This window comes from Atheta coriaria, unplaced genomic scaffold, assembly GCF_025399875.1.
Source record: "Atheta coriaria isolate IRGN ID8LTWV9N9 unplaced genomic scaffold, Caltech_Dcor_3.1 hic_scaffold_1_pilon, whole genome shotgun sequence".
Lineage (NCBI taxonomy): Eukaryota > Metazoa > Arthropoda > Insecta > Coleoptera > Staphylinidae > Dalotia > Dalotia coriaria.
The window spans coordinates 4,337,071-4,352,229 of record NW_027045443.1 but is presented as its reverse complement, the minus strand read 5'-3'; the positions used below and the strand labels follow the sequence as shown (position 1 = coordinate 4,352,229).

The following is a 15,159-nucleotide window of genomic DNA, read 5'->3' as shown; positions in this document are numbered from 1 at the left end:
TACAATTAATCTGATAATTACACGTTCAACTAGTGCATCCCTTACGACAATAGAATATAACACAAGGAATAATTAAATTCTATATCTTTAGGGTCCCCGATGATATTACGGGGATGTCGTGCTCAAGTGGTAAACCCTAAAGATAAGATCTAAGAGATATGTTGCTAATTAAGCAACGAGTGATATTACTAACTTGCTAACCCTCGCACTAAAAAAAAACAAATAATTCGGTGGCAAACAAATAACACACGACAAAACTTGTTACGAGGGCACATAGTCCAAATTTCTATAGTTTGGTGCAATAATCGCCCGAATTAGTTAATCTACGAAGTGGTAAAATGTTCAATACCTACCTGATATCAAAGGAAATCAGTTTATAACTTCAGAGAGAAATATAACACAATTACACCTACATTTGTTTGACATGATTAAAACAATAAAACTATTTTCATATTGCATTCTTGACATTTATGAAACTTTGTTATGATCAAGCAATGAATTACACAATTTGTTCCATGTACATGCATGACTATAAATTTATTCATTGAGTATCTTTAGATTTAGATTTAGAACAGTATTCATTGTCTAACAAAACTTATTAATGCACAATCAATCTCGCCAAACAACACAAAAAGTGTTAATTAGGAATGTAATATCATATTTATTTAACCTTAGGAGGAAATTTAGGGAAATCGCCCTGAAAAAAGCAATAGATGTCATTGAAGAAGAAAAACACGCAATATTCTCATTTACACCCGAAGATACCCAGTAATGTAACACTTGACAATTTGTAATAACGCATTAAAGAAGTTCATGCTTCATAAGCACTAAACCAGAGACAATATTATACAATTTTATTGCGTTCATATCGAACGATTCATCATTTAAATAGGTTTTAAGGATTGAGTTCAATACTTACTAATTTATTCAACTACTTTCTATACCACATTTGAATAGCAGTCATCCGCTTGACTTTCTTTTGCAACTGCAGGATGCCATACATCAGAGCTTCAGCAGTAGGTGGACAGCCAGGTACATAAATATCTACTGGGATGATTCTATCACAACCCCTGCAGCAATCAAAGATTAAATTAAATCAAAACGTACATCAGTTGAGTTGCTATACCTGACGACAGAATACGAATAATGATAGTAACCGCCACCATTCGCACAAGATCCCATTGAAATAACCCATCGCGGCTCGGGCATTTGATCGTATACCTTCCTTAAAGCTGGAGCCATTTTATTCGTCAACGTACCCGCGATAATAATCACATCAGCTTGACGTGGTGACGCACGGAAAACCACACCATACCTAAAACAAGCATGAAATGATTGAGTCCAACACCAATCAAAAACCATACATACATCACTTAACATACCTGTCCATATCGTATCTGGGAGCTGCAATGTGCATCATTTCTACTGCACAACATGCTAAACCAAAGGTAAGTGGCCAGAGGGAACCCTTCCTGCCCCAATTTAAAAGATCATCCAGACGGGCCATTGTGTACTCAGCCATATTGTTGGTGCTCACTCGGAAGGGCGAATAGGGCTTGTAGGTGCCCTCTGGAACCGGTGCAGGCGCCGCTGCAGGTTTGGTCGCCTCATGTCTTTGCACGACACCGAAACTGCCGCACAGATTCTTCAAGTTACTCACGAGTGCAGCACTCTGGCTGGAGGGCAGGAGAGCTCTGCTCAACATCTGAAAACGATGTTATGTAGTAAAATACTAACTAGAATGATGTTTATACCATTTTCGACGGTTATTCTCAAATAGAAACAGTATTTACGTAATAATTAAACCAGAAATGGAGGCAACCACATAACCTGCGCCTTTTCGAGACTGCGCATGACACTCATGACCTTGACGAGTGTCAACTACACGCTTGCCAACTCAACTCACCGCACCACGAATATTTGAATTGGCGGCATGTATCCAGCCCGTTTATAAGATCCTTAAATATCCTGGGGATGAACATGGTGTGCGAGGCTGGACTATAAAATGATAGAACTCATCGTAAAAGAAATTGATTTATATATGACTATACGTTTCTAGTATATAGAAACAGTTTTTCATTAATATGTTACAATCACTGATCCTTATGAATCATACACATATAAAATGGTCTTCTAGCGCTTGGGAGGAATAGGTACAAATATTATCTACAATACAGGCTCTATCTACACTCGCATTGTGTTGCATTATTCGTACTGCTTGTTTGCATTTTGTGTCGTTTATAGTTAGAAACGGATTGTTTGTATGCACAGTACACACACCATTCTAGCCGACGACCGCTTTTTAACGAAAAGATCAGATTTGTATCGAACCAAAACGCACTCCGTCATTTTAAATGTTGTTGCAAACCCAGGATTCGTTTAGATCTTGTCTCATTTTGTGAGTTTTTTAAATACATGTATAAATTAAATATCATAGAAATATGACTAATTTTTACCTCCCTTGGTCCTTTCTAATTTAAGTACACATAAACACACTATCACTATGTTCACTGTGAACAGAGTGTGACAAATGTATGTTTTTACAAGAAATGTTCAAATAAACTATGATACAATAAAACTGGTTTCGCTCGCTTGTTTCGCCTCGAATGGCGTCGCACGCCACACATCACGCTTTCTGTTATCTTACAGGGATGGTATGTGCATGTTTGCATTTATCACACGCTCGCACTTGCGCCGCGACGGCTCGGCCGACTGCATTTTATCGCATTATATCTCTCATGATCGTAGACGATTCGTCGACCAGCTCTGCAAACATTCGGGCGCGCACCGTCGCCGGCACTCGCATTCAACTCATCATCTCATTCACACTGCACTCGTAAAATGAAAGAAATAAATTATCGTTTTATGCTATTCGTACATAAATAAATGAATATTCACTAGATATAGTTATAAAACTGTTTTAAAATATCCAGCAGTCTTAAAGTAATATTGTAGAAATCAGGAAATAAGTTACATTCAGCGAATCAAAAAAGCCATTACAGGCTACACCACGTTTTACGAATTTGTATGTACACTTTGCTCGCCAGGGGCCTCCCTGAACATAAATTGCTTTCTGTCTTTTTACGGCCGCGCAAACGAGCCAATTGCTCTCGAATAAACCAAGTTGATAAAACGCGCTTACAAATAATACAAAAACTAGTTAGACAATATTACAATAATGCTTAAGCAGGTATCTTCGGATTTTTTTTAGATTCATTAAATCATATCGTCTCCCACATATTTTCTCCGTCCTAGAGTCTCGAGTCAAAAATATTTACAATTTATTTATATATTTATATATATATTTGTATATATATTTCATATATTTCTTTCTTCTGTCTGTAATTTCTAAGTTTTCTTGCCATTTTCTTATTAACAGCGTCCGCCACTTTGCGTCATGAGCGGACATGAACACAATTTTTCCTCATCATAGAATTCAAAGAGAAGCATATACCTGATTTTCCACACGTAGTACTTACTAGTAAAGACAGTAAAGTGTTTTTTTTAAAAGCAGCCGCGCACGAACAGATGACGTGAACTCATAAAAACAAAACGAGGAGTACTAAAATTTTGTTAACGCTACCAAATCAAGAGGGCACCGCAGAGTGGGGGCGCGACAGGGCGCCCGCATGAGTTAAGTGCCACCCTCACGCGGCATTGAGATTCCTAATTTATTATCACCGAATGTGCTATCGCGGCTCCTCCTTTTTGTGAAGGTCCGTCGGCGGCGTGATGCTGAGCTTGTGCGGTGGCGGCGGGCCGGGACCACCAGGCCCGGGCCCCGGTCGCAGGTGCATCAGCGTCGGGTCCTTGGCGCGCAACTGGCTGGGGTGTTGACTGGCGGCGTGCGCATATTGGAACATCTTGACGCGCTCCTCCTCGGCGCGGAAGGCGGCGTCCATGAGCGGATTGGTGCCATAGCGCAGCGCTGCATCGTAGCGGAAGAAGGCGTCAGTTGGCGGAGGCCAGTGCGACGGCGGCGGTGCATAGTGATGTTGTAGACTACCAGGAGGCGGTAGCACTCGCGATAACTGCAGCTGCTGGTGTGGAGGTGCGTGCCGCAAGTAGGGGTGGTAGCGTGGATCGACGGCAGCGGCCGACCGCAACAATTGTACAGTCTCTTCCTCCTTGGAGCGCGGTTCCTCTTTGATGCGCATGTCGGAGACGTCGCCGTTTCGAAGCGGCGACCGGTCGCGTATCACAGACTGCATCGGTTTGGCGGCGTCGGCAAGCCGCTGCTGATGCAGCAGCCGCTCCCTTTCACGATCCCTCTCCCGTTCGCGTTCACGCTCCCTTTCACGTTGCTCGCGTTCTCGCTGCTCCAGTTCGCGGCGCTCCTTCTCGCGCCTTTCGCGCTCTCGCTGCTCGGCTTGCTGCAACACGACACAAGACGACTTAGTACCATTATTCCATGCGGGTAAGGGCGTAAATGCCGCAAATTGAACCATGTGCTGGCGTTGATAGCTTACCTGCTGCTCAATGCGACGCTTCTCTTCACGTTCGCGTCGTTCGCGCTCCTCACGCTCGCGACGCAACCGCTCGCGTTCGCGCTCTTCACGCTCCCGCTGCTCGATCATCGGATCGGGCTTGAGCGGCCAAGGCGCCATCGTCGGTGGCAGCGCCGGCGGGAATCTCCGCCAGTCGTGCAGCATCGTCAGATCGCTCGGCCGGCCGGCGGCCGACGGCGGGAAAGACGATACGTACGGTGGCCCGCCCGGCGGCTGCGGAAAACCGGGCGGTGCGGCGCCGCCGTACCGTGTGAAGGGTGAAATTGCGCTTCCTGCAATTTTCCTCTCTTTATACACGTCCAGGTAGGTACCGACTGGCTTACCTATGTGCGACGCCGGCGACGCGAACATACTGCTCGGGTGCGGCGGCTGGTCAAAGGTAGGCGGCGGCGGGCGGTGACCGAGCGAATGCGGGAACGAGGGCAGATGCTCGTTCGCTCGCACGCTCGGGTTGAATAGGTGCGTCGGCTGCCGCAGCAGCTCGCCTTTCAACGTGCCCGGCCCGCCTTTGTCGCCCTTGTGTTGATTCTGATATATCTCCCAAGCGATTCGCACGTGCATCGCATTCCATTTACCAGATTTCTGTACAAAAATCAAACTTATTTAGCATACGAATGCATCATCAGGGCATTAGTAAAACACAAAATGTGTTACACCTCAAGCAATATATCACAGGCAATAGCAATGAAAGTAACAAAGCAACAACGATAAGTCATTGGACGATAAGCTTTTGTGGGATGATTTCGCTCGTTCCCGATATTGATATTTACGTACCGTGATCTTGGGTTTAGCGGGCTGGTCAGCGGTGGAGGGCTGTGGACAAAGATACAGATTGTTAGGGGGCACATGCTAGTTAGTGCAGGCATGCCAGGACCAACGCACACACTTGGCTTGGTTAAGTTATACACAGCGCGAAAAGCCTGTTGTTTTATGATTATTGTATTAATGCCGAGCGGTGTGCGGAAAGAATGAACGTACCTTTGGTTGAAACGCTGGCAGATGACTGGGTGGCGCAAATGGCGTCGGTCCGGCTGCTAGTCCAGGATGATGCAATAAACCAGGTGTGTAACTGGGGTAGGTTGGTGGCATACCAATATTCTGTCTGTAGAATGGAGATTCGTGCCCACCCAACTTAGGAATATCTTTAAACTGCGAAAAGAAAGTCGAGTTTTTAGTAATCTTGTTGTAGGGACATTAAAGTAATGCAAGCTTACCAATGGTGAGGGAAAGAGTGACGTCGAAGGCGGCGGAGGTAGTAAGGAAGTTGTGTGCTGATGCACGTGCGTGTGATGGTGCTGATGCTGGTGCATTTCGGTGCGGAGATAAGGCGGCGGAGCAACGTTCATCCCGCGACTGTCCTGCGACGCCAGAAACCTGTTGTCCAGCTCGCGGCGTAGCATGTCCTGGCTCGACGACTGGAACAAGCTCTCCGCCGAGAAGGGATTGGGGTTGGTCGACGGCGGTGGCACCGAGGGCACCGTTGGACTAGCAGTGGACACAGTTGGCGGCGGCAGCGGCGTGGCGAACATGGGCGGGTACGGCGCGCCGTGTAACGGTGGCGTGGGCCGCGTCGCCGGACTCAGCTGCGGCGGCGGTCCCGACCACGACTTGCCGGAGAGACTAGAAGACACTGTGGTGGTAGTAGGCGGTGGACAGCTAAGCGGCGTCACGCTCGTTCTGCTCAAACTGCTTACATTGCTGTGGGCGCAACGTGCGCAAAAACAAATGTTAAAAATGCGTCCCAGAAGTACTGAAAGTGGGCTGTGGGAAGAAGAACATCAACTCACCTAAAACTTTCGCGTTCGCGTTCCCGTTCACGCTCTCGTTCTCGCTCGCGCTCCCGACTCGGTGAGCTGCGCGGCGTGGGCGGACGAACGGCCGCCGCCGGCGGGTGGCAGGACGCCGTCACAGTGGTGGCCGGTGGCGTCGGCGTAGGAAGAGCCCCCGTGGAGGAGTACGGCGTGTGCACATTGGCCGCATATGGTGCGTATGGTTGATAAGGCGGATGGTAGCCAGGCGCGGAGGTAGCCACGGCGGGGCTGTCCGTCCGCGCGCCCGGAGTCGAGACCAACGCCGGCGGGTGGTGCGCGACGGGCGCAGCGGCCGGCTGCGGCATTGCATGGCTAGCGGCCGTCGTCGCCGCCGACGGCATATGCACGGAACCTGGCGGCGCCACCGCCGCTTGCGCCGGCGAGGGCATGCTGCTTGGCGTTACAGTCATTGCCGCCTCCAGCGGCTTCTTGTCTTCGATCACGTGCCTCTGCACGACAACCGGTGGTGGCGGTGGCAATTGGGCGGGCGCCGGACTCGGTGGCGGCAGGTCTGGCGGCGTGGGCGCCGGCACCGGGCTGCTGCCAGTGCCATTGTTCAGCGAGGGCAGGCTGGGTGGCAGCGCGCCCGGGAACTCGTGCTTCCTGGACCCAGGCGTCGCGCCAAATATCACCGAACTCGCATCGGATCCCTGCAAACGAAACGTGGATACGATTAACTTCAGGTGTCATCATCATCATCATCGTGCAAACAAGAAAACAAAGTCATCGACACAAGTACAATACTGCCCGGCTCGAGTGTGTTGTCGAGCCAATGTGATGAGCCCTTCGCGAAGAGCGCCGCGCTCGCGGGTGGAGGCGCAGGGCAACGTGCGGCGGGCGGCGCGCCGCGTAGGTAGCAGCAGCGCCGGCGACGGGCTGCATCTTGCAACGCGGATTATCGATTGCGGCGTCCCCTTTTTAATTGCGCCGACTCGCAGACTCCCCGCGATCCACCTTTTCTAAACCGACGCGCAAAAACAACTCTTAACTGATTCTCCCCGAGCGCGCAATCGAAAAGTAAACAAGTTCGCCGGTGAAACGAATATGCCACTTCATTCGCCCGAAAGCACACAATAACAAGTCGCTTAAACTCCCACTCGCCCCTTTGCGCCCTCGGCGACGGGCGCTAAATCCAATATGTCTTATTGGAAGCGTCTCAATCTCAATCTTACACATTCCCGCGACGGTGTCGGATTTACACCACGCATAATTCTCCGCGCACTTCGCACGCAAAAGTCGAAATATAAAATTTACGGATTTGCGAGCGTGGCGTAGGAGGCGTCACACGGGGAGCGAAAACAAAGTGACAATAAAACTGAACGTGAACGTTGGTACAGCGCGCAAAAAAAATAGTGAGTGCTCGCTCGCTCGACGCGCGCGGGCTTTTTCTCCCTTTTTCCGAGCGAGTCATGAATATTTCAAAAGCGCTCGCGCTCGTTTCCCGCCGAATGCATTTCGCCGCCCGGTCCTTTGCCGTTTATACGACCGCTTAGGCGGGCAGCGTCGGCGGCGGCAAAGGCAGCTCGCCGCCGCGCGTCTACACACTCCAGAGTCGCGCGAGCGCGCGCGCGCGAATATGTAAACGCAATCGTAAACTCAAACTCAAAGCCGAAAGGTAGCGAGGCGGGCGAAGCACGGGATATGATGGCTCGCAAACGCACGCATCGCCTTTTTACGGCTTACATAAAGGACACAACAAGCGGATATATACCTCGTGTGCGCGCACTCTACCAACGGCTTTGCGCGAAGATGTTATAAGACACACACACACACACACACAACCATCACGCGGGCGGCTTTTACGACCACTTATTTGTTCGTCGCGAGCGACTTCTTCGCCACCGGAGTCACTCCGCTGCTTCTCATGCGGTCGCTTCACTTTTTTCACCGTCGCCTTTGTTTATGTTTATCTCTGTCGGCGCATAGCTTCGGCTTTAATGCGCGCGCGGATTAAATATGCATGCGCGCCGTGCGTGTGTATTGATGTTGATGAAAAATCGTAGATTTTATCGTCGCTTAACACGAAGTTAATGCGCCGTGTCGAAGCGAGCGAAACTGTCGAATGAAATGCATGAGTGCCGTCGGCGAGCCGCGCTGCTGGCTGTTGAAAGCATAAAATGTAATGCAATATAAAGATAACGAGGGTGCATACGTTAAAAAATATTTGCGTGCCATGGAAGCCCCCGGACGCCCGCTGAACGTTTTTACGCCGTCGGGGATGCTCTACAGGGCATTAAATATTCCGCAACGCAGAAAAAAATAAAATAAAAACAAAGCGAACGTCGCAAAGAACACAGGCGGTTAAGGGATGGGAAAACAACCCTCTTAGAGTCATGACTACATTAGATGAGAGAAGCGATTCAAGTTTAATAACATCGAATTTCGCAAACACTCGATATACTTGAGCCGCGCCGCGGATTCATACATAATATAATATCGCGTTGCGTTAGTTTCATCCCGCTTTCGGCGGGGGAGCAGCGCACAGCATTCGTATGCCTGACGCGTGCACCCCCACACCCACGCACACAGGGACAACGTCGGTCAGATTGCGCGGCCGGGCGGCGGATTTTCCCTTCGGGGCTTGCGGTTTATTTGCTATTAATTCGAACACAATCCCTCCGCAGGGGGTGCGCTAATCTCACGAGATATGTTTGCCTAGTAGCGCGCGCCGCCGCCCCCGGCCGATGTCCCGCAGCTATTTGGTCAATAATCGTGCGAGTCTTTTGCGCTAACGCGCGACATGACGACGAACACAGCGTCGATAACCACGTTAGCGCGACCCCAGCAGCTCGCCGCCGCACGACACTTCTTCCTGCATAATTAATTCGTCTCGATTACGAGCCGCGAATTAACTTCGCATCGCATCCTCGCGCGGCGGCCTGATTGATACCCGCAGCACCGAACACATGCGGCGCTCCGCTCGTAAAACAGCCGACATTCGCGCACCCCTTTTATATATCATGGCAAACGTCGTTACCTCGGGGTCGTATACATGTAACGTGCCTATTAACATCGCCGACTGTCGCTAATGTCCTATCATAATCGTAACCGTTAAACGGAGCGCGCACAAATGAGGGACGCGGGGTGAACGACGTCGCCGGCGCCCTCACACTCACTCACTCACTCCGGCATTCACACACCCATTCGCGCCGACCTCTTTTCATCCCGTTTCGGAAAAGCTTAAAACCTTAACGCCGACGCCATCCCGGGCGCTTCCACTCCGCCGGTAATGCGATGTGTAACGTAATACACTGTAATGTGTAATCCAACGACGGACGTAAAAGTTTTCATTCTGTTTTATTTAACAATCGCGGCACTAAACGCCTCGGATTTTCACACTTTCGGGTTCGCTCGCTCGCGCGCGCGCGCGTCTTTATGTCTTCATCTACTTTTTGTCATCTCTTGTTATCGCGTGTTTATTTAGTTTTACGTTTGCCGCGTTTGGCTGCTTTCTTTTTGCTCGAAACTTATTTTTTATTTGATTATCTCTCCCCACGTCGTTGCTTGTTTTATGATTTAGTGCCCACGCGCCTTCGCCACGCTATTAGATTAGATTAGTTCGCGAGTAAATGAGGCGTAATCGACGACGACGACGACTATGCGACGACGTTGCAGCCGGCGATAAAACGCGCGAAGACGTCGACGTCGCCGCCCGCTCGTCGTCTTGCTGCTCGCTTTTTGACGGGTTACAATGTCAGCAGCGCGCTGGCGGATCCTAACAGCTTTCTCGCGCGAGACCCGATCGTGACATGCATAAGTGACTCGCTTACAAATTATTACAGCTTGTAACGGCGTGTGATTCCTGATATAAATAGGACTTACCAGCGAGCGCGCGAGTTAAACTGGCCGTGATACAAACGACGGCTTCGAAAATAAATCGACGTGTCGACAAATCCGCGCGTTTGGCGAGTTAATCAATGTTTGCTACTTTTAAGTTTTCCGCGGCGCCCACAGGAGGGGAATGAAAAATTGAAAGAAAAATGTTTTCCTGCCATAAATCACAAACGAAAAGCACAAAAAAAAAACACACGCGCGCAGAGAACGAGGAAAATATAAAAATCGAGCGGAAGTTCGCAAAGTTTGCGCTGTCTGTCTTTTGAAAGAAAATTAATATAAAACTTTGCGTCTTGCGATGCTCCGGGGGTTATACAGAGTGTTGTTACAATTTGAGTACACATGTTCGCATCGCAGTGAAAACATTCAATTTCGAGTTTTTCCCCGCCGCCGCCCCCACGCACGATTGCGTGATTGTGATGTATGCATCCGTGTATATAGGTATTATCAAGTAAAACATAAATATCAAATCAAGAATGCTAAACTAGCGCTACACGCTCTGCGTCCAACCAGCCACATGCCTAATATGTACGCCGGTTTCCCGTAAAATTAAATAAAAGCACGCGATCGCATAACTTAAAACTTTTTCCAACTCACTTCCCTCGCCGGCGCGCATACAGCATGTCCACAGCGGCGCGCCGTGGAGGAAAAAAAATCGCAGTCAATAATTAACACTTCGTTCGGACGCTGGTGCGCTGCACGAGCAAACAAAGCGCTTTTACTTTTCCGGCGCATTGGCGGCGATGCAATAGCGCAGAACACACTAATATGATTTATTATGCGCTTGTTAAACATGCGGTATGACGCGACCGGGACGAAACTCTCGCATGCATCGTCGGCCGGGGCGGTTGTTTGTTTGATATACGCACACTCGCGCTTGGGTTTCGTTTTCCTTTTTCCATGTCTTCTCGCTTAATAATAACATTGTGTGCTCGTGTGTTCGATTTTCTGAGCGGTGCGCGCGTACATGTGTTCGTGCGCAAAACAAACAAGCCCTCCCGGGCATTATAATTGAATGCACATTATAATTTATTAGTTGTGGTAGTTATGGCTCGTTGTAAAATAATGCGCGACATGAACTGGATCGAAGTCGGGGCGGGCTGGAGTGTACGGCAACGAAGCAAGAACAAAAAAAAAAACACCAAGAAGAAACAATGCTTAATGTGATACACCTATGATGTACAATTGTTTTTCGCAATAATAACGCTTCTGAGAATATTGTTTGCAGACTTGTTCTAATGGCTCGCTTCGCTCGCCTTGACAAGCAAATTGGCAAACTCATTGGTTTCGATCTGTATCCTATCGGCTCGCTGGTTTAAAGTGAGAAGTGGCGCAAAAAGTTGCACCGCTCGGATCTGCCCTCGGCGTGATTTAGCTCTCAAGATGGCCGCGATATGGTAATTGGTGTCCATTACGATGTGCGTATGCTTCGCGGCAGGGCGCGGGGTGCGTGCACATTTACGACGCCGTTAATGAATGGTTTAAATGTTTTTTGAAAACAGTATATACGAATATATATATATATATATATATATTATGGTCGTAAACGGCGACTGGATTCGACCGACCATCGTAATAGATTTTATGACGGCTGTTAACATAACTACCATTAAATAAATACCCTCGCCACGGCTAATAACGCCATAAAACATTTTTATTGGCGCACACATACGCGAGCTCCGCATCCCGCGGCCCTTCGTGCGTGTTTCGGTTCCGTTTCGCGCGCGCGCGCTCCCCATTTTTCTGCGCGTCGCGTTTTTCATCATCGCCTTTGTCTTTCGAGTTTAATTCCCAGCGCGTTTCGCTAGTTCGCCGGGTTTTTTTTATTCCCCACTGCGGTCTATCTCCAGCGCGTTAGTTATGTTACATCAGCGGGCGCGCGCGCGCGTCGGATAATAATAAACATCCCTTTTTTCGGGGCGGCAAACAAGCGACCACGTAAAGAGACCACGGTTGAAAACAAACTTTTTCCATTCGGCGGCGCGAATGCTCGAGAAATGCCGGCGCAAAAAAGCGCCGACGCCGGCAAAGAAACAAAAACGATGGACCGGCCGCCGGAAAAAGTTAACTCTTTTGTGTTTTGCCCGAGCCACGAACGCATCACAACCGTAATAAAATGGACACGAGTTTTTTACGCCGCCCTCTTAAGCTATTTCGTCCTGAATTCGCGCTCGTTTATCAAACGCGCACAATATGCCCCGGACTCTTTCACCGAACAATAACAAAGATATACGGAAAAAATTTACGGTCACGACACTTTTTCAACTTTTTTTTTCCGCGAGCCGCAGAAAACTATTCCCAACTCAAATAGAAAAACACCGACAAACATTATTATAAGTTAGCCGACTTCAAACAGAGCGCCCGGCCGTGGATTGTCGTCATGTTTGCACACCTAACACGATGTGTGTCCAAGCCCGGACGCCAAAGGTGGTCGCCGTCGTTGTGCAGAGCCTTGCGGCACAACCTCTTGTTGATCATGTGCTGACCGCGGGACGCGAACACCACGTTACGACATACGCAATGGACCAACAAGTTTAAAACCATATGAGAGCTTCAATCAGTCGGGAGGCATGAACTCCTCTTCGTTCGTGTGTAAAGTTTAAACGAAGCGAGCCGTTAGAATCAGTCGACGAATTGATCATGACAATTGCAAGTTTACCAATGAGTTTACTTACCAGGAGGAGATTATATAATCGGGCAGATAGAAGTGGATGTGTGTATGCTTTCTAATGAACTTGAAAGGATTCAAAGCAAACGTTCAACGGCATTCCATGACACCTCGAATGTGACTTGTAACATGCATGATTGAGATCATTGAAAGACATGAATTGAAATGAGCACACCATCATCTTGACTTGCATCCCGATGAGTCTTCTCCTGTCGATTAATCCATTCGGCACCAAGCGCGCGATAAAAAACATCCATACAATCCGCACAAAGCCCAACACTTCCTAAGTTCATAAAAAACATCAGAACCCACTGTGAATGCGCCAAAACGACGACGAACAATTAGAACAAGTCTCCGGTTGGTGCGCATCGATCATCATATATCGGTTTTCGTTTGTGAAATTTCTGTTGGCTTGCGTACGCAGCCGCAACCAGGTTCGGCAGGCAGGTATTCATTACGCAAAGTATGCACGCGGGCGAGGCAACCCCGTGGCGCACCGGGCAAAGGAGCGAGGCGGGCGCGCGCACAGGTGTATGTTTGACTTGTAAATTGCGCGCCGCAACGCGCGAGAGGCCGCTTTGAGGCGGCCAGGTGAAGTGTCGAATCACCTGTTTGCATTCGCCGCTCGCATGCCATCCGGCCGAATTAAAAGCACCTTCATTGTGTGTTGGTGTGCGTGCGCCCTCATTACACGTTTGTGTTATGTGTGAAAATGCGCCCCACAACAGCACCCCGAAAGCATAGCGCAAACAAATTTTCCAAAGTTTCCGCGCGCCACGCGTTTGTTTCTCTTCTATAGCACCCCTGATACGATGATACTGATACGAGAGTTGATCTAGATTAGCGTTATACCTGTTGTTGAGTTGATATAGTTTGATTTGATTGAGTGTGCGGATCGGTGGGCGGCTGGAGATGCGGCGGCGACTGAATCGGCGGCTGGTGCTGCTGGTGCGCCGCCAAGTCGTCGCTGGGAGACGTGAGCGGTGTCTCCACGGTCTCCTGCCGGCCCTCCTTCTCCTGGGGGGCACTGTCATCCCTGCCCCCCTCCTGTAGCTTCACTATGATAGCTATCTTGCCGACGCGCGCGGTTGATCACGGTGCGAGCGGTCCAGCGGTGGCGGCAATCTGATGATGGCTCACATTGGGCGCGCTCAGCACGCGCCCTTGTGCGAGTTTGTCAACGTGTCCGATTGCGCAACCACGCGCCACATGCTCCTGCTGCATCGCAACAAAACCAACCACAGATTGTGAGCAAAAGAAAAACCACCACACACTCTGATAGTGTGTGTGAAAACACGACTCGAACTGCAATGACAACAACACAACGTCTTCGATGATGTTTTCCGCGATTGCGAAACAAACATGCGATTTATTCACAGAGCGCGCGAGTACTTTGTCCGCGCGCTGGGGGATTAAACGTCGGATTAAACCGAAGCGGCTATTAATGTTAATTACACAATTTTCGTTTTATTGCGTCGCTCAAATCGATGCAATTATGTGCAGGCCCGACGTTTCCAAGTATCCTGCCATCTTATTAATGCATGCGCGGCACGTAACCGCACGTAATGTAACGTAACTAATACTTTATCATTACATTACGCTGTTATTAAGTGTTATTTAGTCGGAGAACATTACGATTCCATTCAATTACGGCCGCGGCATTTCATTTTCTACAGCTCATTTTAATGTCGTATTATTAAAATGTTATGATAGCGTTCCGAGAAAGTCGTCAAATCGATTAAAACCGAACGAGGATGGAGCGCGCGCACCGCGACGAAGAGAAGAAGACGCCGCGCGCTGAAGAGACGGGGATAATTAATATTTCTATATAACGCAAAGTTGTTTTCACTTGTCATGTCAGCGTAATTGACGGCTTGTAACTGTTAATTAAATACGTCGCTGAAAACGCGATGTGAACAAAGTATTATAACCGAACGGCAAAACGCACTCGGCACGCCACAACCGCAGGAAATATTAATCGGTGTGGTCGACGTTTTATTATGCTCGTGCGTTTTTTGTTTTGTTTCGTTCACATTTCGCTTCTTCGCAATCGCGTAATGAAATCATGAAATATTTATACAATTAAATCGAGAACGGCCGTAATGCGAAAAGTAATGCGAGCGATTTTATCATTAATTCAGCCGGCGCGTATAAATAATAAATAAATCTATGAATGTAAACGCGCATGTCGAGCATGCATATTGAATGCGACGCAATTTGCTCTCGCTTTCGCATTCAGGAGCCGCGCGCGCGCGCGCCCCGGCCGTCATTTGAATTTCGAGTCTGATGCCCGAACGTGCGCCGCCGTCGCTAGTCCGGTATTAATATAACAATTTTA

General features: G+C 48.8%; 2 protein-coding genes across 6 annotated transcripts in view; both read right to left on the bottom strand.

Moving 5' to 3' along the window:
- Positions 1 to 837: 837 nt before the first annotated feature.
- On the bottom strand, positions 838 to 1,911 carry LOC135803632 (NADH-quinone oxidoreductase subunit B 2-like). The gene is made up of 4 exons (XM_065317335.1): positions 1,755 to 1,911; positions 1,383 to 1,705; positions 1,127 to 1,315; positions 838 to 1,070 (listed from the first exon to the last, which is right to left on the bottom strand). Exons 1-4 carry the CDS (start codon positions 1,755 to 1,757, stop codon positions 932 to 934), a joined length of 654 nt encoding a protein of 217 aa, XP_065173407.1. The 5' UTR covers positions 1,758 to 1,911; the 3' UTR covers positions 838 to 931.
- Positions 1,912 to 2,021: 110 nt separating this feature from the next.
- The window catches only part of LOC135803305 (autism susceptibility gene 2 protein-like), a 42,884-nt gene continuing 29,746 nt past the window's right edge, over positions 2,022 to 15,159 (bottom strand). For 2 of the 5 annotated variants that reach the window (XM_065316931.1, XM_065317223.1), the window contains 6 exons: positions 6,296 to 6,969; positions 5,723 to 6,206; positions 5,487 to 5,657; positions 5,283 to 5,321; positions 4,470 to 5,090; positions 2,022 to 4,373 (listed from right to left, as the gene is read on the bottom strand). In XM_065316931.1, coding sequence (XP_065173003.1) covers positions 3,690 to 4,373; positions 4,470 to 5,090; positions 5,283 to 5,321; positions 5,487 to 5,657; positions 5,723 to 6,206; positions 6,296 to 6,969 — 2,673 coding nt within the window. In that variant the 3' untranslated portion in view covers positions 2,022 to 3,689. The remainder of the gene's footprint in view (positions 4,374 to 4,469; positions 5,091 to 5,282; positions 5,322 to 5,486; positions 5,658 to 5,722; positions 6,207 to 6,295; positions 6,970 to 15,159) is intronic. The other 3 variants (XM_065317077.1, XM_065317155.1, XM_065317001.1) reach the window with 3 other exon arrangements.

Bases quoted from the DNA above. Each gene is read 5' to 3' on its own strand.
- LOC135803632 (XM_065317335.1), bottom strand. The intron at 1,316-1,382 runs GTATGTTAAGTG...TGCTTGTTTTAG, and splicing joins CCCAGATACGATATGGACAG to GTATGGTGTGGTTTTCCGTG. The intron at 1,071-1,126 runs GTATAGCAACTC...TGATTGCTGCAG, and splicing joins TATTCGTATTCTGTCGTCAG to GGGTTGTGATAGAATCATCC.